The sequence below is a fragment of the Phacochoerus africanus genome, chromosome 14 (assembly GCF_016906955.1).
Source record: "Phacochoerus africanus isolate WHEZ1 chromosome 14, ROS_Pafr_v1, whole genome shotgun sequence".
In the NCBI taxonomy this organism is placed as follows: Eukaryota; Metazoa; Chordata; class Mammalia; order Artiodactyla; family Suidae; genus Phacochoerus; species Phacochoerus africanus.
In genome coordinates this window covers 22,259,368-22,282,920 of record NC_062557.1, presented here as the reverse complement: position 1 = coordinate 22,282,920, position 23,553 = coordinate 22,259,368, and the positions used below count along the sequence as shown (strand labels likewise).

At 60.5% G+C, this 23,553-nt stretch overlaps 1 protein-coding gene across 4 annotated transcripts in view; it reads left to right on the top strand.

Moving 5' to 3' along the window:
- The window catches only part of RARA (retinoic acid receptor alpha), a 47,060-nt gene that overhangs the window by 1,538 nt on the left and 21,969 nt on the right, over positions 1–23,553 (top strand). Inside the window, exons 1-2 of one of the 4 annotated variants that reach the window (XM_047756845.1) lie at positions 5,585–5,717; positions 20,090–20,635. In XM_047756845.1, coding sequence (XP_047612801.1) covers positions 20,458–20,635 — 178 coding nt within the window. In that variant the 5' untranslated portion in view covers positions 5,585–5,717; positions 20,090–20,457. Of the gene's footprint in view, positions 1–5,584; positions 5,718–7,899; positions 8,040–19,759; positions 19,848–20,089; positions 20,636–23,553 lie in introns of those variants that run through there. The other 3 variants (XM_047756842.1, XM_047756844.1, XM_047756843.1) reach the window with 3 other exon arrangements.

The window sequence follows — 23,553 nt, the reverse complement described above, 5'->3', positions numbered from 1 at the left end:
TAAAAACGACTCTCAGAAAGAAGCCCCGCTTGCCTGCTAGGCATGCAGCCATGGGACCCTGTATCCTGCAGCCCAGTGCAAACAGGAGTAATGGCGGGGGTGGGGGGGAGGTTCTGGGATGGGATTCTCTTTCTAATCTAGGTCATCGCTCCGCCTTTGGTTTCCTTCCCCCATCCTTGCCCATCTGAGGGATGGAAGAACCAAGCAGGGCTTTTGCCCCAGGGGCTGCAGAATTCCCCTAATGCCGGGGTGGAACTATTGCCAGAGAGCGGGCCACCAGGCTTTTCTTCCTCTGGGGCTCCACACCTTCTCCCCTGAGCCCTGTCTCCACCCTCCTCCTGCCATTCCTGCTCAGCGTCCTTGTCCCTGTCTCTCCCCTGCCCAGTGGCCTCCTTGTCCGGCTCACTGGACTGGAGCCCTAATCGGATTCGACAGCTGAGATATGTGCGGCGGCTGAGAGCAGGCGGGCGGGAAGCCAGTGGGAGGATGGTATGAGGGCTGCCCCTGGCACGGCTCAGGCCTCCCAGGCACCACCTTGGGCCTGCTGACTCCTGGCTTGGCTCAGCCCCAGGGAAGGGGTGCCAGAGGAAAGCTCCGGAACGAACAGGCTGGGGTCTGGAGAGAAGGGAGGGGGGAACCCCAGGACCCCCTTCATACGTCGTCGTCGTCGTCGTGTGCCCTTCCCTTCAGCATTTCCGACTCTGCCTGGGAGGGAGGCCAGGATGGCAGGTGAGGGCCAGGCTGGCCAGCCCCCTCCCCATCCAGGGCTCCACAGCTCTCTTCTTGTTCAGAAACAGGTTCATTTTTCCCTGTCCAGCCCCTCTGGCCAGTTCCTCCAGAAGGGTCACATCTGGGAGCTGCTGGGGGCACCCCGTGTCTGCCTCACTCTGGGCCATGGCCTTCCCTCCAAAGTATTTCTCTCATTCACTCTCTGGGCCGGGCGCCAGGACGCCTGGGTTTCCCGCCTGCCTCGTGGTGCTGGGCCGCCCTGCAGGCCTCCAGGAGAGTCGAGAGTGAGAGAGTCGCTAAGCTGGTTTCCTGCCTCCTGCTCCCAGGGCTGGGAGGGGTCAGGAATCCCAGGTGGGAGAGGGGTGGGGGCACCCTAGCCCTGACACCCCAGCACCCCAGCTCCTCCCTCCCAGCCTCTGACTCAGATTAGGGGGACATATGCCCAGCCTGGCAGGCATGGCCCGTTGTTCTTGCCTCCAGGTTTCTGTCTTTCCATGTGGGAGCCGAGATCTTTTTTTTTTTTTTTTTGCTTTTTAGGGCCGCACCCGAGGCATATGGAGATTCCCAGGCAGGCTAAGGGTCCAATTGGAGCTCCAGCTGCCGGCCTACACCACAGCCACAGCCACAGCCACACCAGATCTGAGCCATGTCTGCGATCTACACCACAGCTCATGGCAACGCCAGATCCTTAACCCACTGAGCAAGGCCAGGGATCGAACCCACAACCTCATGGTTCCTAGTCAGATACATTTCCACTGCACCATGACGGGAACACCGGAGCCGAGATCTCCTATCCTCTTCAGCTCCCCCCCGCCCAGGGTATCTGGGGAGTGGCTCCCGAAACCCCTCTGTCTGCACCCACACATTTTGGGGAGCAGGGAGGGGAATTAGCATCCTCGAGGCTAGGGCACTATTTCGCCTTCCCTCCAGTGGGGCCAGGATGAAGAAAACCAGCGCAGACTTCCCCACACCAATTCCCTCTGCCCTCAAAAGACCAGTCAGCAGAGCCAGGCCCTGCCCTTCGGTGCCCACAGTGTGGTTGGCACTGATTTGTCAGAAATTGGGAAGGTTTCCCTCTAGACCGCTTGCCTCCTCTCTCCTCGTCCCGTGGGGTAAGGACAGCTCTCTGATTGTAGGCGCTTATGGGCAAGGCCTTCACCTAAGGGAAGGGGTGTGGGATGCCCCTGAGGTGGCCAAGTTGGCACGGACCCCGGGCTGGAGTGCTGGACATGGCTTGGAGCTGGGAGTCTGGGGGGAGAGCAGGCCGTGGGCCTCCCTGCCCCCCTCATTTCCTGCTCTTTGGGCAGCTGTGGGCGAGAAAGGCTGCAGGGACTATTTTTAGTTGGTCTGTCCCCTGGCAGGAGGGACGTGCAGAAAAGCACGGGGCAGGCAGAGGGGCTGGCCAAGGTGAGGGTAAGCAGGCCAGCGGGGGTGTGAGCAGGAGCCAGAGGGGCCGCAGACAGACCAAGGAGGCAGAGGTGTGGTGGGCAGGGGGCCGGCCTTGCCGAGAGGGTCCTGGGCCAGGTAGATGCCTGGGCTCGGCAGGGGGCATCCTCGGGACCCCTTGAGGCTCTCTCTGTCCAACGAGACTCAGAACCAGAGGGGGCTTGACAGGCAGCTGGACAGTCCCTCTCCCTTACAGAGGGGGCGACCGAGCATGCGACTTGCCCTAGGACCCTCAGTCATTGAGGGTGCTCAGCCCAGGCCCTGGCACCATTTTTTCTCTCATCACCTCCTTCCCCGACCTGGTTGTGCCCCTCCCCTCCAGCAGCAAGAAGGACCCGGGCTCCTGCTCTGTTTCCCTCGAGGCTTGTTTGCGCTGGGTCTCCGGTAAACCCCAGCTTGGTTTGTTTACGAGTCTCCACCATGTGGAGAGAGTCTGTGTTCCGCCTGGAAGGAGGTCAGGGTTGGGGTTTGTTTAGGTGGCCTGTGGCCACTGGTGTGAATCGAGGTGCTGGGCAGGTTCCAACTGTGTCCCAGGCTGGCGAGCGAGGTGCTTGGAGACTGCTTCCAGAAGGGGCATCCAGTCTAACTCCATTTCAGAGACACAGAGGGGGCCAGGGATGTGCCTGCAGCCCCAGGAGAAGTGAGGGACAGACCCAGGACTAGGAGGCAGGTGTCCTGACTCTCCAGAGCCCACTCCAAGCCCCTGGCCTGGCATGCCAAGGTCATGGTGGTTATGTGCCAACCCCCCTCAACAAAGGAAGGGGAGAGGGCAGAGGAGCTGGGAGATTACCTCTGGCTTCTTTTTTTTTTTTTTTTGGTCTTTTTAGGGTTGCACCCGCAGCATATGGATGTTCCCAGGCTAGGGGTCAAATTGGAGCTACAGCTGCCGGCCTACACCATAGCCACAGCAACACCGGATCTGAGCCACAGCTTGTGGCAACACCTGACCCTTAACCCACTGAGCGAGACCAGGGATCAAACTTGTGTCCTCATGGATACTAGTCAGGTTCGTTACTGCTGAGCCATAACGGGAGCTCCACCTTTGGCTTCTGATCACAGCAGAGAGCCTTTCTGAGGCCTGGAAGCAGGGGCAGCTGGTTGAGATATGGGGGGGAGAAGGCTCAGTGGAGAAATGTGGTCCCTCAGAATCCAGCCTCATCCCCAAGGCCACCATGTGGCACAGCCACAGTGGGTGCCACTCCATAGACCGGGCTGTGAATGGCATCCCCGGGAGTTGTTCAGGGCCCTGCCTGTGTAGCCAAACATGGCGCTTCTGTCCACCACCTTCTTTCTTCGGATCAGTTTCAGATCCAGCTGGAAGGAGGGGTCCCAGACAGGCTTTACTCCAGCCCCGGCTCCCTACCACCCTGCCTCTGCCACTCAGCGCCTCCTATTGCTCTGCTGCCTGCCCACCTCCCACCCCCCGCACCCAGCCCGTCTCAGTGCCACAATTTGTGGCATGGGGCCCCTCCCCCTCTCTGCACTCAGTTGTTCTGTCTCTGGGGGGCTGATTTATTACCCCCCCATCGGGCCGGCTGCAGTGTATGAGAAATCAATAGTGCAAATGGATTGAGGTCGTTCAGCCTGGCGGCTCACTTTGAGCCCCATCAACTCTCCGAGGACTTGGGAAGTTACTCAACAGAGACGTACACACCTAGTGGTTGTCACCTGGGCACAGGGAATGATTCTTCCTGTCTGTCTCTTGTCTTTTCTCTCAGTCTCTCTCTCTCATATACTGGGCTGGTCTTAGCCTGACAAATAGCCGAGGACGTTCATTTTCTAGCTTGGGTGGAGTGGGGGTGGAGGGGTTTAAAGGGCAGTGCGCTGCCAGCCCGAGGTGGGAGTGGAGCAGGTGGGTGAGGGAGGTTGTCTCCCCCGCCCCAGGGGCACTGGCTGAGGAAGGGATTGGGTGACAGCCCACCCCATCAGCCTCTGGTAACTCAATCCCAGTACCCCACCCTCCCAATCCCCCTCCTGCTCAACAACTTCAGCAGCTGCTGGCAGAAGCAGGGCTGGCAGAAGTGTGTATGAGTGCCTGTGTGTCTGTGGGGGATGGTGAGAGGGGCTGTGGGGGCAGGAGGTGCTGCCAAGACATGTTAGAGGAGACTCAGCCTGGGTACAACTTGGGTGGCAGCAGGAGGTGGGGCCGGTGGGAGAGTGGGTGGTGAATGATCGGCAAGGGGCAGGCTGTGGGGGTGGGGGCAGGGCAGCCCAGGGGTCTCTCGCTGAACTTGTCTGCTCTGGAGCAGGGACCAGCCAGGTGGGGGTGGGCAGGGGGGAGGGGGCGGGGGTGGGTACACCAACGGCTTGCCCCAGGATGCCTGTTCTTGGCCTGGATGCCTAGAATCATGGAGGACACAGCCTGCCCCTGTCCCCAGTCCCTGGGCTGTGCCTGCTGGGTATCACAGTCTCGGTGACTAAGTCACTTCTGTCCTGGGGCTGGCAAGGTGCCAGGCTCAGCTCTTCTCGGTAGGTGAGTCACTGCCCTGGCATCTCCCCCGGATGCAGCTGAGTCACTGGCTGTGCCTGTTGGGCAGGTGGGCACCGTGCTTAGGGGTGGGGTTAGGGGGCTCTGTGTGTAGCCCCCAGTGTCTCTTCTCTGATCTCTCTCTGGCATGTCCTGGCACCCACCGCCTACAACTCTGCGGAACTGGGCAAGGCTGGTGTTTCTTCCATATGCTCTGTTGAGAGGGGAAAGGATGAGGGAGCAGGGTGCTGCATGGAAATACATTTGGTTTAGAGTAACTGGGGAGGGGTGAGGAGGGCGGGGATTGTGGTTTGGGTTTGTTTTTGTTTTTGGCCCCGCCCCTGGCAGGCAGAAGTTCCTGGGCCAGGGACTGAACCTGAGCCAGACCAGTGACCCAAGCCACAGCCGTGACAACACCAGATCCTTAACCTGCCTAGACCACCAGGGAACTCCCAGGATTGTGGGTTCGAATCTTAGCTCTGCCATCAACAAGATTGTATGACCTTGAGCAAGCCTCAGTTTTGGAGCCTCAGTTTCCTCATTTGTACAAGGGAAGCAGGAGCACTGCCCCGGATAACCCTTCAGGACTGTGAGAATCAGATGAGTGGGGCCATCAGGGGGCTTATGGGAGGAGCTCCTTTGGGGATGAGCTGGGCCGCTGGAGAGGAGGAGAGGAGTCAGCTGGGTTTGGTTCAGGTTCCGGCAGACATCTCCACACCCCGCCTGCGTGCAGGTGGTCGCAGAGGGGCAAAGTTTGTCATCCTCTGTACTGGTTACCAAGATGCTATTCTGCAGGAGTTCCCCACGGGCTGTGAAAGGGAGGCCTTGTTTTGCTGGAAGTGTGGGCCCTCCTGGGGTGTGTGTGTGTGTGTGTGTGTGTATGTGTGTCACAGCTATTTTGTATCTTCTTTGTCTGCAGGGGGCTGTCCTCGCTCTGCACCTATCAGGGCTTTCTCAGATTTCCTCTAGTTTGGAGAGGGATCCCTGCCTTGGGAAACCAGCAGCTCAGGCTTCTCCCCCGGCCCATCTCCTTCTGCCTGCTGGAGGCCCCAAGAAGGAGTGTCTTTTCCAAAGAGTGAGTGGCTTTTCTCCCTCTGCCAGGCAGGAGGCTGCCTCCTGCACTCTTCTCCCCTCCTGCATGAGGGTCTCTGGAGGGTGGGGGGTGGGGACTCTGTAGTGGGCCCAGCACAGCTGGGTGTCCTGGGAGTGCATGTGTACACCTGCGTCTCCGTGTGCACGAGTGTACCTGACCCCGTGTGGCAGGTGTATGTGAAGGCCACCCTTCGTGCGAGGCAGTAGACGTGTTTATGCACACTTGCATTTTTGTGGCCGTGGTGATCCTTTCCCTCTAGCCTCCGCTGGAAAGAAGACAGGTAGAATCTAGGCCAGGAGGAGCCTGTGCGGGGTGGGGTTGGGGGGGCGGGAGCTGACACTGAGTCCCCTCCCAGGCTGGTCCCTCATCTGGCTGGCGCCCCCTGCTGCTGGCTGGACTCAAGCTAGAAGGCCGGGGGAGGGGGGTGTTGGGGGGGAAGGGGTTAAGCATCGGCGTCCACATCTGGGAGCCATTGGCGCATTCCTGCCCGCTGAGCGCATGTTTGCGGATGGATCTGGACGGGACAGGGCGGGCGGGGCTGGGCGGGCGGTTCGCACCGGCGGATGGAAATCCAGACGGGAGCGGGAGACGGCCGGGCCCAGCAGGCGGGAAGAGGCCTGGGGAAGCGCCGCCCTGGGGCGCTCTTCTGCGCCGGGACCTCAGGGCAGAGCGTCTCGCCGACACTGCTTGTCCTACCTAACCAAGGCCGAGGGCCTAAAGCTGGAGAGAGACAGTCAGATACCTCAATCCTAGGCAGGGCCGTGCAGCCGGTGCCGGTGCGATCGTGGGCTACACCCGTGTCCACTCCCAGCCTCGGGTTCCTTGTCTGTAAAGCAGGGGCCGTCGGGCCGATGGGTTTGAGAGCTCTGCCAATCGGGTCAGGCTGAGAGCCTCCTCACTGGGGTGGACGCCTGAGAGTGTGGCACTTCCCCTTCCAGTGGGAAGTCCTGTGGGGGGCACTTGTGGCCATTTCTCCGACCAGGAAAGGGGAGGGGTGTTCCCTACTGATTCCTCTTCCTCCTCCCCGCCCCCCGCCCCAGTAGATGGGGAGATGGTCCTTCCAAATGGAGCCACAGGCTGGGAGGGGGCTTGTGGCTCTGCTGGGGGTTGAGGTCTCCGCAGAGAGAATGATTCAGATCCTGCCCCGCTAGAACAAGAACGCGAGCTTTCCTGGCTCCTCAGCCTGGGCCAGGAAAAAGAAGCTGGAGACTGAGTCCTTTGCATGTACGAGTGCTCCTGGGCGCCCCCTACTCGGCTCTTGAAAGATCCACGAGCCGCTGTCCATTGGGGGTAAGGGAACTAGGGATCGCTGAGGGGTACGGTTGGGCCGAAGGTCCTCTGACCCACTCGAGCTGGAGAGGTTATTTGGCGGGAGAGGCGAGGAGGTGTGCCTGAGGGCCGTCTACCTGCTCTGGCACTCTTTTTTTTTGCCGGTAAGAAAATTAAGATTCAGAGAAAAGAGACTTGTTCAAGGTCACACAGCTCTCCGTTCCAAGGGGTTCCTCGAGGAAGATTATAATTATGGGAGTCTAGGGGCTTGACAGCTAGGGGCGGAGTCACTGTATTCACTTCCATATTACGTTGCCGCCTCTCTAACCCCGGCTTAGGTGCCATCGGGGTGTGTGTGTGTGTGTGTGTGTGTGTCTGTGTAACCCCGACTTAGGTGCAAGAGGTTGTGTGTGTGTGTGGTGTGTGTGTGTCTGTGTAACCCCGGCTTAGGTGCAAGAGGTGTGTGTGTGTGAGATACTTGCCCCTGTGAGTGTGGGTGTGTGTGGTCGGAGGGAAGGGAGTGTGATACCACACATTGCCGTCCCTTCTCCACTGAGCCTTCTTTCCGTTCTTCGCGCAGAACTTCTTCGCCTCCTCGCCCTGAGTCTCTCCTTTGGGGGCAGAGGGAGGGATTCTCCCAGATTCCCACGGTCCAGCTTCTGCTAGGCGCGGCTCCTTTAAGACTCACCCTTTCCCTGGGTCTATTAGGGAGAAAGGGGGGCGTGATCTTGTGGGCCCGCCCCTGGATGGTGATTGGCCTGTGGGTGGACGGGGGCGGACCGGAGGTTGAGGGCCTCCCCGCGGCTCGGTACCCTCCGCCCCCCCAGTCTGGGGCTCCGGGTAAAGTTTCAGCCTCCGCACGTGACTCGCCATGGCCGCTGCTTTCGCCCCGCGCCCCTGAGCCGCGGCCCCCCCCAACTGGTCGTCTCCCTGGACCCCGCAACCCCTGACGCGGAGCGGCTCCAAGGCGCAGGGTCAGGGCAGACGCTGTGCCCGCGGGCGACCGGGACGGATTGCGTCCCCCCCCACTGCGAGGTAACCTCTCTCCCCCGGGGATTTTGGAGAGCCCCGGGCCCTCGCAGGCATCGTCGCCCCTCGGTCTGCTGCTGATAGGACCCGCGGGGTGGAAGAGACCCAGTGCCGGGCGGGTTCGGACGGCCACCTGGGGTTTCCTGGGCTTCCCAACCCGCCGCCGCCGTGCTCGGGGTGGGGGAGCCCCGTCTGTGAGTCTGTCTGCGCCCGTGTCTTCGCGCGCAGCCTTGAGGCGTCTGGGGCCGTCTGCCGCGCGTGTCTCAGGCGTCCGAGCTGTGGCAGAACCGCCGCTGGGAACTCCTGCTCTCTCTCGCTTTTTCTCTTCACAAACAAACAAAACAAAAAGATTTTCAAACCTGTTTGGGGAGAGATCAGATGCCCAACGGACTAGCCCCCTCCTTCTTTCCCTGCTGTTATCTGAGCCGCCCTGTGGTTTGGGGAGAATCAGCCCGGGGGCCCACCCCCATCTGAGGCAGCCAGTTGGGAGGCGGGGCCCATTCAGCTGGTGTCCCCCATGGAGTGCGGGGAGCCGTCAGAATTGGGTACGGGGAGCCAGTGCAGCCAGGGGAGGGATGTCTCTGGGTTTGTAGGCACCATGGGGTTGTGGAAGCTTGTGGGGGTATGAGGAGGATGGAATAGATTGGTTGTCTTGGTTCTGCCCAGGGTGTCTGGGACCTGGTGCCACCCACGAGGTGGAGAAGCTGCTAGCCAGATGTGTATGTGGGAGGGGGAAGCTGGAAAATCTGCTTGGCAGTGCCCTTTCTCCTCTCCGGGCATGGCCCTGTTGTCGGATTGCTCTGGGGGAAGGGGGCCTGTGCACTAGGCTGGAGATGGGAACCAGCTCATGTGGAAATCAGACAAGAAAAGCCCCCAGTCTTGGAGACACTTGTCCACTGTCCAGCCTACCTTGGATAGCATGCCTTTGTGCTGGCGTGGAGAGGTACCCTGGGCCTCCACCAACTGCCAGCTCCCTCTTCTGTAACCAGATTGTCTTCTGCCTGGGAGACGTGTGCACATGTGTGCCTGTGTACCGTGTATGTTCTCAGAGGGCCTTGTTCCTGAAAACACTCCCCCACCCCACCCCCACCCCCTGCTTCTTCCCCCCAACCCTCCCTTCTGCTCCTGACCGCCGTCCTCCTCCAGTTTCCTGGTTAGGCGACTCAGTGAAGTCTCTTGTCCGCTTCCCTGGCTGCCTGCCGTGGTCATAGGCCGGGGTGTTTGGGGGGAAGTGGTTCAGGAAGGACACCAAGTCTTGCTAGGAAATGGGCTCAAGCCCCAGATTCTCCTCCAAGGCCTTGTGCTTGATGGGGAGGCTGGGCCGGGGAAGCCCCAGGTGGCAGTGGGGGTGGCTTGGAGCATTGGGGCTTCCCCTGGGAGGGGTGGAGATGAGTCTGGGGGAGGGAACCAGAGAAAGAGTATTTGGAGCAGGAGGGAGCAGGAGGGTGGTGGTTGTGGAGTCAGGGAGTTTGTGGCTTTGAAAGATGTTGGTGCACTGGGAGGGACGGTGAGGACCTGAGTTCTTCCTGAGTGTCTGGGCCATGTTGGTTCTGAGACAGAGCAGTCACCGTCACTGGGGTCAGAATTTCGTAGGCCTTGGGAGCTCGAGATCTTGGATTTGGAGGGACTTTGAGGGCATGAATAAATGCCCATGAGGTGGTCACCTCAGGAAATTCCCTGCCAGACTGGTGAGGGTGAGACAGATGCAGTGGCAGTGCTGAGAAGAACCTGGGCTTGGAACGGCTTAATCCTGGCCACCTCCTCTTATAGCCCCTAAATCCCCATCCTTCTTGTTGACCCTAAATGCCCCTGCCTCCATCTGGGAAACCTCTCTGGACCCCCTCCTACTTGCAGCCATGTGGCAGCCTGGCAGGAAGCTAGCTGTGGGCAGCACCATCCTGATCACCCCCATGCCTCCCCCGCCGGGCACAGTCACCCACATGTGCCATGACGTGGTTCCTGCCACCCTGTCTATTGTGGGGGAAAGGGCCTTGTCTGCATGGCCCTTCCGGTCTGTTTTGAGGGCATTGACCCAGACCCCAGTTACCTAGCTCCCCTTCCCCTAAATCCTTTGGTCTTGGAAGCTGGACCCCTTCCCCCGCAACTTCTTGCTCAGATCTGAGGGTCTTAGGTGGCGTGGTCCTCAGAACTCTGTGACAGGCTGGGGACTGCCCACAGGTAAAACCTCAGTGTCCAGTTCCCTGTCCTCTGCGTGGCCTGAGCAAGGCAGGACCTAGACGGTGCTGCATGGGTGGGTGTGTTTGGGACTCTGCCGGGTCCATTTAGGAGCACTGTTGGGGACTGGGGAAGGTCGTGCTGTCCCTGTGAGGAGTAAATGGAGCAAGCAGCACTCGCCCAGCACCCCACGCCCTTGCTGGTGGTGGTGGTTTGGGGAGTGTGGGAAGTTGGCAGGGCCCCTGGCAAGACAGCCAGGATTGTCTTGACTTACTGGGTTTTTGGGAAAAGAGCGTGGCCAATGATACCCTGGTTCCCAGGGCTTTGGCTACCCGTCCTCTCGGCCGCCTGCTGTCTTTCCTCCCTCTGTTCCCCTCTCCACCCTCTGGCTGCTGTGTGGAGCCCACAGGGCTTGTTGGGGGGATGTGGGGTGGGGGTAAGGGCCCAGATCTCCTTGTGTGTCCAGGGAGTGTTCTGGGGATTGGCTGGATTGGCAGAGGGAGTCTGGGTGTCCTTGCAGTGTGGTTGGCACGGGGGGACCAGGCCCAGAGTGTGAGAATGTGTCAGTGTCGGTGTGTCTGTCCCGTCTGGCTTGGGTGTGGGTGTCTCTGGCTCCGTCTGGATCTGGCCTCCCGCTCCAGTCCCCGCCCCCACCCCCCCAGCTGGGCCCGCCTGCTTGAGTTCTCTCTCCGCAACTGGAGCCTCCCTGGCCTGTTCCTGGAATTTGGAGAGGAGGAGGAGGAAGAGGCAGGCAGACAGACCTCCCACACTCTAGCCCGCCTGCCTGGCATCGTGGGGAAATGAAATAGGTGCCTTGGAACTAAGGTTTTGCCTTCCCCAGACCCTCCAACACACATCGCAGAGTCCACAGGCCCAGGTCTTACAGAAGGGGCCTGGGCTACCCACCTTCCACCCCACCCCCGCCAGCATCCTGCCCCCCAGGGCCCCTTGCCGGGACCTCCAGGCACCAGTGTCAGCCTGGGGAGCCGGTGGGGGATTAGACTGCTGCCAGCCTGGCCAGCACCTGTTGCCAACCCCCAGCCCTGTAACTGGAGCTGGCCAGGGAGGGGGGCTGCAAAATGACAGGTGGAATTTCTGCAACCAGGCAACCCCCCACCCACTGGATATGCCTTTCCCTTCCGCCCCGGAACAAGGAAAGCCTGCCCCCCCCCCCAAGTGTCAACCTGATCTCCCGGATGATGTCCCTATCCTGACTGTGGGGGCAGGGCCTGGGAGATGGGCAAGGGGACGAGTTTACTGCTATTTGCCTAGAGCGACACCCCCCCCACCTCCATCACTGACTGCAGAACTGGGCTGCCCCTGTTCAAGTTTCCTGAGCTCTGCTGCGGGGATGGGGGGCGTGGGGATGTGTGGATGGGGGCGGTTCTCTGTTAATGTTTTAATTGCATAAAAACTGGGAGCTCAGCTCCGGGCCAGTGGGGAGTCTGGGTCTGGCTGGCCGCCCGGTTTGAGCTAAATATAGTCTGGGACATCTGCAGAGAAGGGGAGGGGGTGGAGGGAGGTTCCATTCCCCCCACCTCCGGCCAAGGTGCCCTCGTCTGGGCGGGCACCTTGGAGTAGGGAGGGGGATTCCTCAGCACAAAAGGCCCAGGAGAGGCAGTGGGGGCTGGGCACGGTTGGGACCTCGCCTGCCTGAGATGAACCCGGAGGCTCAGGACCCGGCTGGAGTGGGACGTGCCAGGGCTGGATCCAGTGGCTCTGGTCCCCCCCCTCCCAGAGCTGCCTGAGGTCAGGCAGTCTCTGTGTCACTGCGCCCGGTGGTGTGTCACTGTGACCCACTCTCTGTGTGCCTGTGTATACACACCACACCTACCTTGGAGTAGCTCCCTCCTGGCCCCTCCCCGGGAGCATCTGTCCCCTGGGTCCTACCGCAGGTCCCCAGCCCTCCTTCCTTGTGTCCCTCGCCCCACAGTGAAACCTTCAGCCCAGGAATCGAGACTTGAGAAGGGGAAGCTGCGGTGGGGAGTTCTCTGATCTCCAGTCACGGCAGGAAGTGGAAGGGAGGGGGACCAAGGGGGGGGACCGTGAGTGGCAGGCGAGAATGGAGGGCCCGTCAGCCCTGCGACCAACCCTGCACACTGTGGAGGGGAGGCGGGGAAGGCCACCTTCCCAGCGGCCCCTCTTCCCTCCAATTTCAAGTGGGGGAAACTTAGGGAACAGCTGATTCCCCAGGGGTTGCTAACAATTTTCATCGCCCCCCCCAGCACACACTGAAAAAAAATGTCTTCCTGTCACGTGGCCGCCACTTCCTGTCCCACTGTGGTTCCCGGGATGTTTGTTGTTGGTTGCCATGGAGATGGCCGCCTTGGGCACTACCCAGGTTCTTGTGGGGAGGGAGCTGCCCCTCCCCTAGACCCACAGTTGGGAGGAGGCGGGGGGGGGGGGGGGGGGCTGCCCAGGGGGCTGTTTCAGGCTGAGTGTGTGTGGTCTCTGATGCCCCAGATCCCCCAGGGCCCCCCAGACTTCTGTCTGTGGGAAGGAGTTGCAGCCACCTACTCAGACTGAGTGTTGGGGCGACTGTGACCACGTCTGGCTGTGCTTGGCTGTGACTGACTGTGAGTCTGACTGATTGTGCAGACCTGGTCCCCTCCAGCCTGGGTCCCGCTGCCTCCGAAAGCCCCGAAAGTCCCGAGAACCTCTGCTCCCTGTCCTCACCTTGGAGCCTCGTCCCATCCTGTGTTCCCAGGGACACTACCTCTTCCCCCGCCTCCCCGCCCCGGGAGTTTCTGTGACTTCTTGGGGTCCAGGCTGGAGTAGGGAGGGGCCCTGGGCAGGACCCCTGGTTGTGCGTGTTTTGGGGGTGGGGAGGTGGTGATCTGCAGAGCCTGTGCTCCCCTCCACACGCAGCCTGCCTCTGGGACTCGGTGACCCTTCTCCCCACCCCCTGGTGGGCTTCCCTGTTCTGCTAGGGATGGAGAGGGAAAGAGATTCCCCTAGTTCTGGCCCCAACAGAGTAGGGAGTAGGCGGGCGTGGAGTAGGAAGTTCCTAGGGGGTCGATGGATGGGGGGGGTTGGGGCGGGGCACAGTCTGACTCAGGCCTGGTCTGGGGTCAGAGCCAAAAGGATATCCTGAGGCAGGAGTTGGGGGGGGCGTTCCCGGCTTCCCTGCAGCCTGGGTCCCTAGGGAGGGCTGCTGGGAGGGAGCTGGTAGCACTTTGTCCTGCTGACAGTTGGCAGTCTCCGGGCAGGTCTGAGGGGTTGGGGGTGACTTGCTGTAGCCTTGCACCCCACACCCCCACGTAGACATACACGCACGAAGCTGCTGCTCCGTGTGATCCAGACACACACACACACACACACACACACACCCGCCGCCGCCGCCGCCAGCCTCGCCATTGTGTGCGTTGGGCTTCCTGCACAGTGGAGAAGGGAGATGGGGTGAGGGGGCAGCTGCCAAGGTGGGGGTGGGGAAAGCCCCGTGCCAGGCTGGTTGTAAGGACGGTGGTTTCCAAGCTGGGGGGTCCCCGTTTGTCTGTGCCCCTTTGGTCCCCCACCCAGCACAGGGCTGCCTTTGTGTGGTCCACACTCGCCTGTGGTCTGGCTTTGGCCTCAGCAGCCTCATCTCTTCCTCTTCCTGTTTTCTTCCTTCCTCGTGGGTCGCTCCCTCTCCCTGAGGCCTGGGCTGCCCTCTGCCCTTTCACCTGCTAGGCTCTGAGAGATGCCTGTGTTGGGAGGGAAGCTTCAGCTCTGGTGCCAGGTGGGCCCCTCAGCCACCCTGGGCCTCGGAGGCCCTGAGCGTGTCTCCTGGGAGGGGGGTCGGGGGGGTTGGGGTGCAGGAGTTGGGACACTGCCCTGACCAGCAGAGACACCCCACCACCACTTCCTCCTCCCAGATCCTGGCCTGGCCTGGACTTGGGTTGTCCAGTTGCCCTTGCTGCCTGGCATTCAGTCACTGCTGGAATGTGGCACGTGGAGGCCAGGCAGCCCTGTCCAAGCTGGGGAGGCATCAGACCCACCCTTCTGGGACTGGGTGCTGCGTCCTGAGGCAGTGGGGGCCATGACAGCGCCCCGAGGCAAGATGCCAACTTCAGCCCAACCTGCCTGTCCCCTGGGTTGTGCTCGGGGCCTGCGCATGCGTGGGACAGAATTTGTAACAGGTCCCAGCTCCAGCGAGGCAGGCCCGAGCCCTCTGAGGGCTGGTACCCTCCACCTGTCCCTGCCTCACCCAGCGGGTCCTTCTGGAGCCCTGGCAGGGGGTGCAGGGGGGGTGGTTTCTTTCAGGAGGAGGCTGGCCCTGCTGGCTTCCTGCAGCCCAGAGCCTGGTGGGCAAAAGGTAAACAGAGGACCAGAGTGGCCGGGGAGGAGACAGGGGCCCTGGAAAAAAGGGGGGAAAGGGAGTAACGTGCATCACTCTGCTGATCTGAGGAGCAGTGGGGAGGGGAGAGGTCATGGCTTCGTGTGTGTGTGTGTGTGTGTGTGTGTGTGTGTTTTCCTAGGAAGTTTATAAATAGTTCCAGCCCACTGTTCTGGTTTGAAATCTGCCCTGTCCCGCCCTGCCCTGTTCTGCCAGCTCCTGGCAGGGTGGGGGTGGTCCACAGGGGCCGGGTCTTTGCTTGTGCCAGGGCTGGAGTTCCTGTCCCCCACCCCCAGGTGGAGCGGGAGCAGGTCGGGTGTCATTTGCATATGATTCATTGACTGTCTAGAATACTGAGGAAACCCCCGTCACCCCTTCTCTTAAGCTCCCCAATCCTTGTCCCCCTCCTTGCAGCCCCTCTGGGACTCCCTGGCTTCTGTTCCTTGGGAGCCTCTCGTTGTGGGGGAGGCTGGGGAGCAGAGAGGAGGGAGAGGATGAAGAAGGGGGAGCTGGGCCAACTGGATCTGGGGACCCCTGAGGGCAGAGGAGGAAATAGTCTTGTCCGCTCCCCCTCCCGCTCCCCCTCCCCAAATCCAAAGGTTTCCCTTTTTTGGTTTGTGGAAATGGAAGAAGGGAATTAAGGGAAAGGATTGTGGTCAGGCCTCCACCCACACCCCGAGAATATTCCTCTCCCCACATTCCTCTCCTCGGTCTGGGGGAAGCAGACCCTGGAAAATGGGTTATTCTGCTGCCCCGTCAGCAGATGCTGGCCCTGGCTGGGGAGAGGGGAGGGAGGGCAAACACCACCCGGAGGGAGGCAGGGAGGTGGTGCTGGCAGGCAGGCGTGGGAGAGGGAGGGGACCCCGTTACCCAGCACCTCCCGTGTGCCAGGCGCCGTGCTAGGTGCTTTCCAGGACTTTTATCTCTTCAATCACCCAGCCGGTTGTTGAGGGAGGCAGTTCACAGGCGAGTAAATAGATGCTTAGAGAGGTGAGGTGACTTGCCTAAGGTCACCCAGAGTGGCAGAGCTGAGATTTGACCCTTCAAACCTCTGGTTCTTTTCTCCTGTCTTCACAGCGGCCTTTTGCCTTTTTCTCTAGGTATGTGGCTCTGGGGACATGAGGAATGGGTGGCTGAGGACGCCTGGCACTATGGAAGGCATCCTGGCACCTTTCGGGGGTAAGGGAGGCCCCAGCGGGCAGAGGTGCCTGGGTGGTGGCCGGCCTGCCATCACCCCCCCATTTCTGCTGTGCCGGGGCCGGGCTCAGTGTGTCATTGGAGGATCGGAGGTGCAGGCCTGTGGTTTTTCTCTCCCTCGAGGGAGGGTGCCCGTGGGCAGCGGAGGTGGCAGGCGAGGGTGGAGGTTGGATGGGGGTAATTTGTTTTCCCTTTCTTCTGTGCTCGTTTCCATTCTCTGATCGTGTCTTCTGCACCGCTGGGTGCAGGGGGCCAGGGCCTGGGCATCTCTGCGGTTCCCGGGGGACCTTCTGCGGCAGGGCCTGTGCTCCCTGCCCCTCCCCCATCACCCCAGCCCTTGCCCACCCTGGTTCCCGGGCCAGCCTGGCCCTTGGCCCACTTCTCTGACCTTTGCCCCCTCTCTCAGCTCAAGGCCTCCCCCAGGGAAGTGAGTAACTTTGCACTAGAGTTTGCAGGCTGGGCTCCTTTAGTGAGGCTCTGATGGGGGTGGGGGAGGCCCTCCAGCCTCTCCCTGGGGTGTGTATCTGTGGGCGAGGTTTGAAGTATGGTCCAGTTTCAAACTCCTCAGAGGCAGAGTTGAGGCCCTGAGGTGGCTGTGGTGCATCTCTCCTCTGGGCTCAAGGGTGGGTTCCAGAGGGTCCAGACTGACTCTACCCTCCCCCACCCCCAAAGCTGGGTCAGGGTGCCTGGGGTCTGGAGCGAATAGCTTCCTGGGCCTCAGCTTCCTGGGCCTCCCCTCAAGGTGGCTGGCCCCCAAATGGCCCTGCAACTCACCTGAGTGTTTGTGGACCCTGACGGTGTTGGGGGTGGCCGGGGCCCGCAGGGAGGCAGGTGCAGAGGCCAGCCTGGCTGGGCGAGGGCCAGGGAGTGCGCAGTTTGGAATACCACGGGGCTGTGGTTGTGTGTCTATGGGGAGCTGTGTCCGGGGCCGGGCACACAGGCTCTGAGCCGGCTTCAGGGCGTGTAGACCCCGGGTGTGGAGCCATCGGCCCTCCAGGTTCCCCCTCCTCAAGTGCCACGTGCATGTCCGCACGCACACAGGCTGGGTGTGCAAGTGTGCTCTTGCCCACTGACGCTTTCCCTAGACCTGCGTGTGTGAGTTCCTGCATGTGTGTGTGTGTGTGTGTGTGTGAGTGAGTGTGTGAGGGTCTGACTGTCAACGCCAATGAGACTCAGCCAACCCCTCCTTCCCTTGCTGGCGTGGGTTCCCGTTGTGTGGGGCCCCTCAGGGGTGTGGGGGGGCCGGGCGGCAGCTGGCCCAATGGGTGGGGCCCCTGTTCCTCTGACGTCAGCCTCTCAGCCTGGGAGGGAATCAGCAGGGGCCTGGGGAGGGAAGGGGGCAGCTCATTCAGAAGGGAGCAGAGAGGCCCCGTGGTTGTCATAATTAGTAACAGTAAAAATATCATGGTCATTAACACGGTCCAGATTTCACTCCTGAGGGAGCTGCCCCCTCCCTGGCAAGTACCTGTCCCCGCGCCCCCCCACCCCTCCGCAGCCCCGCACAGGCGCAGGCTGGCTGGCCGGCCAAGCTGGGCCCAGAAGTCCTGGCCTCGTCCACAGTGGCCTTGGCAGAAGTCCCTCCTCCCAGGCATGGTCCTCGGCCAAATGCTGGCCATGTGTGTGTCCCCTGGACTCCAGGTCTGAGCCTGGAGCCTGGAGCTTGGAACCTCGCGTGGCCTGAGCTTGGGAAGGAAGGGGTTGGAAAGGAAGGCAGTCCTTATTTTGGGTCTCCGTGGCTCTGTTTCCCCTTTTCTTTTTTCTTTTCTTTCCTTTTCTTGTCTCTTCTTTCCTTCCTCTCTTTTCTTTCTTCTTTTTAACAACTTTATGGAAGATATAATTCCCATACCATAAAATATAAAATTCGCCCATTAAAGTGTACCATTTGGGAGTTCCCGTTGTGGCACAGTGGAAACGAATCCGACTAGGAACCATGAGGTTGACGGTTCGATCCCTGGCCTCCCTCAATGGGTTAAGGATCTGGCGTTGCCCTGAGCTCTGGTGCAGGCCGACAACTGTGGCCCTGATTAGACCCCTAGCCTGGGAACCTACATATGCTGCTAGTGCCGTCCTAAAAAGCAAAAAAAAAAAAAGAAAGAAAGAAAAAAGAAAAGCGTACAATTCGGAGTTCCTGTTGTGGCTCAGTGGTTTAACAAACCCGACTAGTATCCATGAGGATGGAGGTTTGATCCCTGGCCTTGCTCAGTGGGTTAAGAATCTGGCGTTGCTATGAGCAGTGGTGTGGGTCGAGGACACAGCTCGGATCCCGTGTTGCCGTGGCTGTGGTGTAGGCTGGCGGCTACAGCTCCCATTGGACCCCTAGCCTGGGAACCTCCATATGCTGTGGGTGCGGCCCTAAAAAGACAAAGAAAAAGTGTACAATTCACGGGTTTAGAGTTGTGCAACAGTTACCACAATCACTTTCAGAAAATTTTCATCCCTCTAGAAAGAGCCCCCATACTCATCAGCAGCCACTTCCCTTTTCCTTTAGATCCACGCCCCAGACCTGGTAACCACAATCTGCTTTCTGCCTTTAGAGATGTGCCTGTTTGGGACATGTCACATAAATGGAATTGTACAATATGGGGTCTTTTACAACGAGCATAATCTTTTCAAGCTTTACGCGTATTGTCATGTATTTCAGCACCTCGTTCCTTTTGATGGCAGAATAATATTCCATCGCATGGATGACCAACATTTTATTTACCCATTCATCTGTTGATGGACATTTGGGTTGCTTCTACTGTGGGGCTGTTAGGAGTGCTGGTATGAGCATCCACATCCGGGTGCCAGTTTTTGTGTGGATTTATGTTTTAATTTCTCCTGGGTCAAAACCTAGGAGTGGAATTGCTGGATCATACAACCCTGTGTTTAACCTTTAAAGGAACTGCCGCACTGTTCTGCAAAGCAGCGGCACCGGTTTCCATTCCCACCAGCAACGTATGAGGATTTTGCTGTCTCCATGTGCTCACACACCTGTTATTATCAGTCTTTTTTTTTTTTTTTTTGGTTTTTAGGGCCACACCTGTGGCATATGGAGGTTCCCAGGCTAGGGGTTTAATCGGAGCTACAGCTGCCGGCCTACACCACAGCTCTCGGCAACGCTGGATCCTTAATTCACTGAGCAAGGCCAGGGATTGAACCTGCAACCTCATGGTTCCCGGTCAGATTCATTTCCGCTGTGCCACAACAGGAACTCCTGTTATCATCAGTCTTTTTGATGATAGCCGTCTGAGTAGATGTGAAGTGATATCTCGTGGTTTTGATTGGCCAGGTTTCTTTTGCCTTTCCTGTGTGTCGTGTGTGTGTGTGTGTGTGTGTGTGTGTGTGTGTGTACATATAAACACATGCCTTTGACTTACATTGTTTATGTATATCCTCCTACACCCCAGGTGGATTTGAAGCATCGTCTTGTGGATGCTTCTCTTTCTCCACCTCTTTCTTTGCTTTGTCGCCGCCTGTCTCACTGTGTCATGGAATTTCGGGGTTCATCTCTGTCTCTTGCTACCCAGGGTGCTATCTGTGCGTGTCTTCTGGTCCCAGCTGTTCAAACAGGGTGTGGATCTGCCTGCACACCAGTTGAGGGGGGTGCTTTTGGCCTTTCATCTTCTGCCCACCTCCCTCCCTCCCGGGACGTTGCTTCTGCAGACCGAGTGTGGGGATGGACTCTGAGACCAGTCTCCTTGGCTCTTTCATTGCTTGGGAGGAGGGGGCTTCCACCCTGGGCAGTCCCTGCCCTCCTGGCACGCTGCCCACTCCCGGCCCATCATGCTCTTAAGCACTGGAGGTGATGCCCAGGGGGCCTCAGTTCCCGTTTCCCTGTTTGTATGTAAGCACGCAGGCCTCCTCCCTGCGCCTGTGGGACAAACCCATCTGGGGTGCTCGGGCTTGGATTTGGGGGGGAAGTGGTGTAAGAGGGGCCCCCTGGTTTAGGAGTCATTTTTCTGAGAAGTGCCAATGCTTTAGGGAAGCGGCTTTTCCTCCCCCTCCCCCCTCCCATCCAGCGCACGTCTCCACATCTTGACCTCAGGTAACCTGCTTTGAGGGAAGGAGGGCCAGCTGCCTTCCTCAGCTGCAGGAATCCTCAGGGGTGGCATGGCACGGTGGCCCCTTTCCTCTCAGGATCGTGGGTGAGAGGCCCTCCTGGGCTCTGGGCTCTGTCCCCTGTCGTCTCCCCAGCCTGGCTGTGCGGTCCTGCCACCCCCAGCAGTGTCTGGGCCCTGCTCCCAGGCTGTCTCTGCCAGCCAGGCATGGTGCCAGCTGTCTGCTCAGCCGGGTGCCACGGGAAAATCTCCGGCCGCCCAGGTTGGGGAGCTCCGCGGGGAATGCCCGCTCCTTGGTGCCCACTCACCTGCCTTTCTTCTCTCTGCAGCATCGCAGGACATGGCCCCTCCAGCCGCCTTGCCAGGGCCCGTCTAGGAGAGGCATCCTTTTCAGCATCCTTCCGACCGGCTCTGGACCTTCCCAGGAAAGTGCCAGCTCATACAACCGCTTGACCAGAGGACCAGCTCCTGGGACGTTCCCCAGCCCACCTGGCCCCCAGCCCGAGCGGGGGCTCCGGGAGGCTGCAGTTAGCCTGCGAGCCTTGGACCGAGCAGCTCCAGGACAAGAAGGGGGGGTGGGCTGACCACCCAAACCCCCTCTGGGCCCCGGCCCCATGCCCCGAGGAGAGGCGGCCTGAAGCCCGCCAGAGCCTCCCGCCAGACTGTCTGCCTGCTCTTGTGACTGTGGCTGCTTGGCATGGCCAGCAACAGCAGCTCCTGCCCAACACCCGGGGGAGGGCACCTCAATGGGTACCCGGTGCCCCCCTATGCCTTCTTCTTCCCCCCCATGCTGGGGGGGCTCTCCCCGCCAGGCGCTCTGACCACTCTCCAGCACCCGCTTCCAGTTAGCGGCTACAGCACACCGTCCCCAGCCAGTAAGTGGGGTGGTGGGCACGGCGGGAGGGGGGCCGTGGAGGGTAGTGGGCCTGAGGCTGGGCCTCTGAGCGCATCTGTTCCGCCGTGGTGAGATCTCCAGACAAGGGGGACAGTCGTTGGGGAGGTAGCATCGAGGATGAAAGGCTTGGGGCCCATCACGGTGCTTGTGTTTGGCGTTGGGGGTGGCAGAGGGAGAGATGAAACAAGGCTGACCCGCAGGGCCCCTTACGCCCCCCTCCTGTGCTCCGCGTTGAGGGCCTTATAAATAGCTCCAAGGACCGGCCACGGAGGCCGGAGGCGGGTAAACAAACCTCTCAACATTGGGTGGAAATGGCCGCTCTGCCCAGAGCCCCACCCCATCCAGGGCCTCGGAGGGAAGGGGCTTGAAGGAGTAGAAGCCCCTCCCTGGGCCCTGCCAGCTCCAGCCAGCCTAGGTGGCGCTTCCCTTTGTGGGGTGGGTGAGAGGGAGGGCCCCCAGGCAGCCTGGTGGATGGGGTGAGTGTCCCAGGACGGGGTGCTCGGCCTGGACCCCTGCTGTGGGCACCAGCCTGCTCTTGGCAGGGTCTGTGTTTTCTCGCTGCCCCAGCCCTCTGCCCCGGGGGTTGCCTGTTGGCTGGGCCGGGGTCTCTGTACCCTTCCCCGGCCGGCCGAGCCAGGTAGTGGGAGGTGGCGGCGGCTCTGGCCAGCTGGCAGAGTCCGGGCCTCGGGCCTGCCAGGCCGCTTACAGTAACTCTGGCCCCCAGGGCCCAGCTGGGCGCCAGGCCAGGGCTTAGGGGAGGAGGGAGCCGGGGCCTGGCCTGGGGCGGGAGGGGGTGGAAGCAGCAGAGGGGGCCATGGACGGCAGGCTGGCTGGTCAGCTGCTGACCTGGGAAACGTGTCCCACCTCTCCTGGCGGGCCGGCCCTGAACACCCTGCCCTGGGCACCCACCGCCCCTCCCACGGCCACTGGCAAGCTGCCTGGCCCCCGCTGCCCTGCGCGCCCGGCTGGGCTGGGTCAGTGCCCCCTTCTCAGTGTGGGGGCAGTGCCCTCTCCCTGGAGCCAGGGAGTCTCTTTGTCCCTGGGGCAGGCCCTGGCTGGGCGCCTCGCTGCCCTCACTGGCCAGCTGCCCACCGCCACCACTGCTTCCTGGGTCACCTCCTCTGGCTGCACGGCAGCCCCTCCCTCCCAGGTCCCACCAGCTGGGAGCAGGGGCTCTAAGTCTGTGCTCCTTTACGGGCCCACCGTCTATGCCCTGGGCTGGGGGGGCAGGTGGATACTGCCTACTGGGCCTCCGTCTCCTCCCTCGGGAGGGTGGCAGTTTGACCCAGGAGTCAGGGAACCCTGCTTCCGACCGGGTGTTCGGTCTGTGCTGCATGGTGGGGGAGGCCAGCCTCTGGGCTCAGAGCTTCGGAGGAGTGTGTGGGTGTGTCTGTGGTTCCTGGGATCTGTGTGGGGTAGTTGCTGTGTCCAGGGGCCTAGGATTAACATCCTAGCTCCTGGAGTTCCCGTTGTGGTGCAGCGGAAATGAACCCGATTGGTATCTGTGGGCATGCAGGCTTGATCCCTGGCCTTGCTCAGTGGGTTAAGGATCTGGCGTTTCCATGGGCTGTGGTGTAGGTTGCAGATGTGGCTCAGATCCTGCCGGCTGTAGGCTGCAGGCTATAGCTCCGATTCGCAACCCCTAGCCTGGGAGTTTCATATGCCCTGGGTGCGGCCCTAAAAAGCAAAAAAAAAAAAAAAAAGGAGTAAAAAAATAATATCCCAGCTCTAGTAACCAGAGCATCTGCTTCCTGCCAGGGTGGAATTTTTAAAGGGAGGGAGAAATCGAGGGTCCTCAACCTGGTGCCAGTGGACAACTTGCTTTCCCCCAGGTGATGGAAACAGAGCCCCAGACACTGTCCACCTGGGGCCTGGGCTCACGGAAGGTTGGTTGGGGCTGGGCCTGACCTCTGTCCTGGGCCTGGACAAGCGAATGTTTTGCATCCTTTGAATGTTGCAAGCTTCTTCCTCTTTCTTAGAGGTGGGTGGGGAGGGTTTCCGGGTCCCCCACTTCCCACCCTGGTAACCTTCTCCCCCCAGGGTGGAGTGCCCACATTTCGGGTTAGGCAATGCCCCTTCCTGCCCCCCCCACCATGTGAGCCTATGGGTTTCCCTGCCCCTTCCTGGTAAACAATAACAGCTTCTCTTGCTACCCAGACCCCCAGCTTCTGAGCCTCCTCCCTGACCTTCCCCTTCTCTGGCACCTCGCTCCTTCTCCTGCGGGGCTGGGGAGCCTGGTGAGCCAGGCTCTCTGGGTACGAAGCCTGACAGATTGGAGATGGAGGCAGCCACTCTCCCCTGCTCTCCTCACCTGAGGGCTGGTGCACTCGTCAGCCAGTCCCCAGGAGAGGTGGACATTTGTGACCCCCATTCCAGCCAGGAGCAATTTATGCTCTGGCCCTCAGCCGCCCTTTCTCTAGGAAACCCTGAACGTGAGGCTCCCTCCTCTCACTTCCCACCAACAAAGACGTTTGTGTAGTCCGCCTCCTCCACACCCGTCCACCTCTCATCCCTCTCCCCCCGTCGGGAGTGTACCCTTGGGTGTACCCTTCAAAGACCCAGTGGCCTGTGGAAGGACAGAACTTTCTTCCAGGTCACCATGGGGAGGGGTGGGTACATGTGTCCTGCTGTATTCTCCCAGGGAGCCAGAGTGGGAAGTGCCAGAGACGGTACAAGGATCCCCCCTCCAAACCAGCCCCTGGCTGGAGTTCCCCATTGTGGCTCAGAGGGTTAAGAATCCGACAAGGAGTATCCATGAGGGTTCCCCTTGTGGCTCAGAACCCGACTGGTATCCATGAGGATGTGGGTTCGATCCCTGGCCTCGCTCAGTCGGTTAAAGATCCGGTGTTGCCGTAGCTGTGGTGTAGGCTGGCATCTTCAGCTCCAGTTCAATCCCTA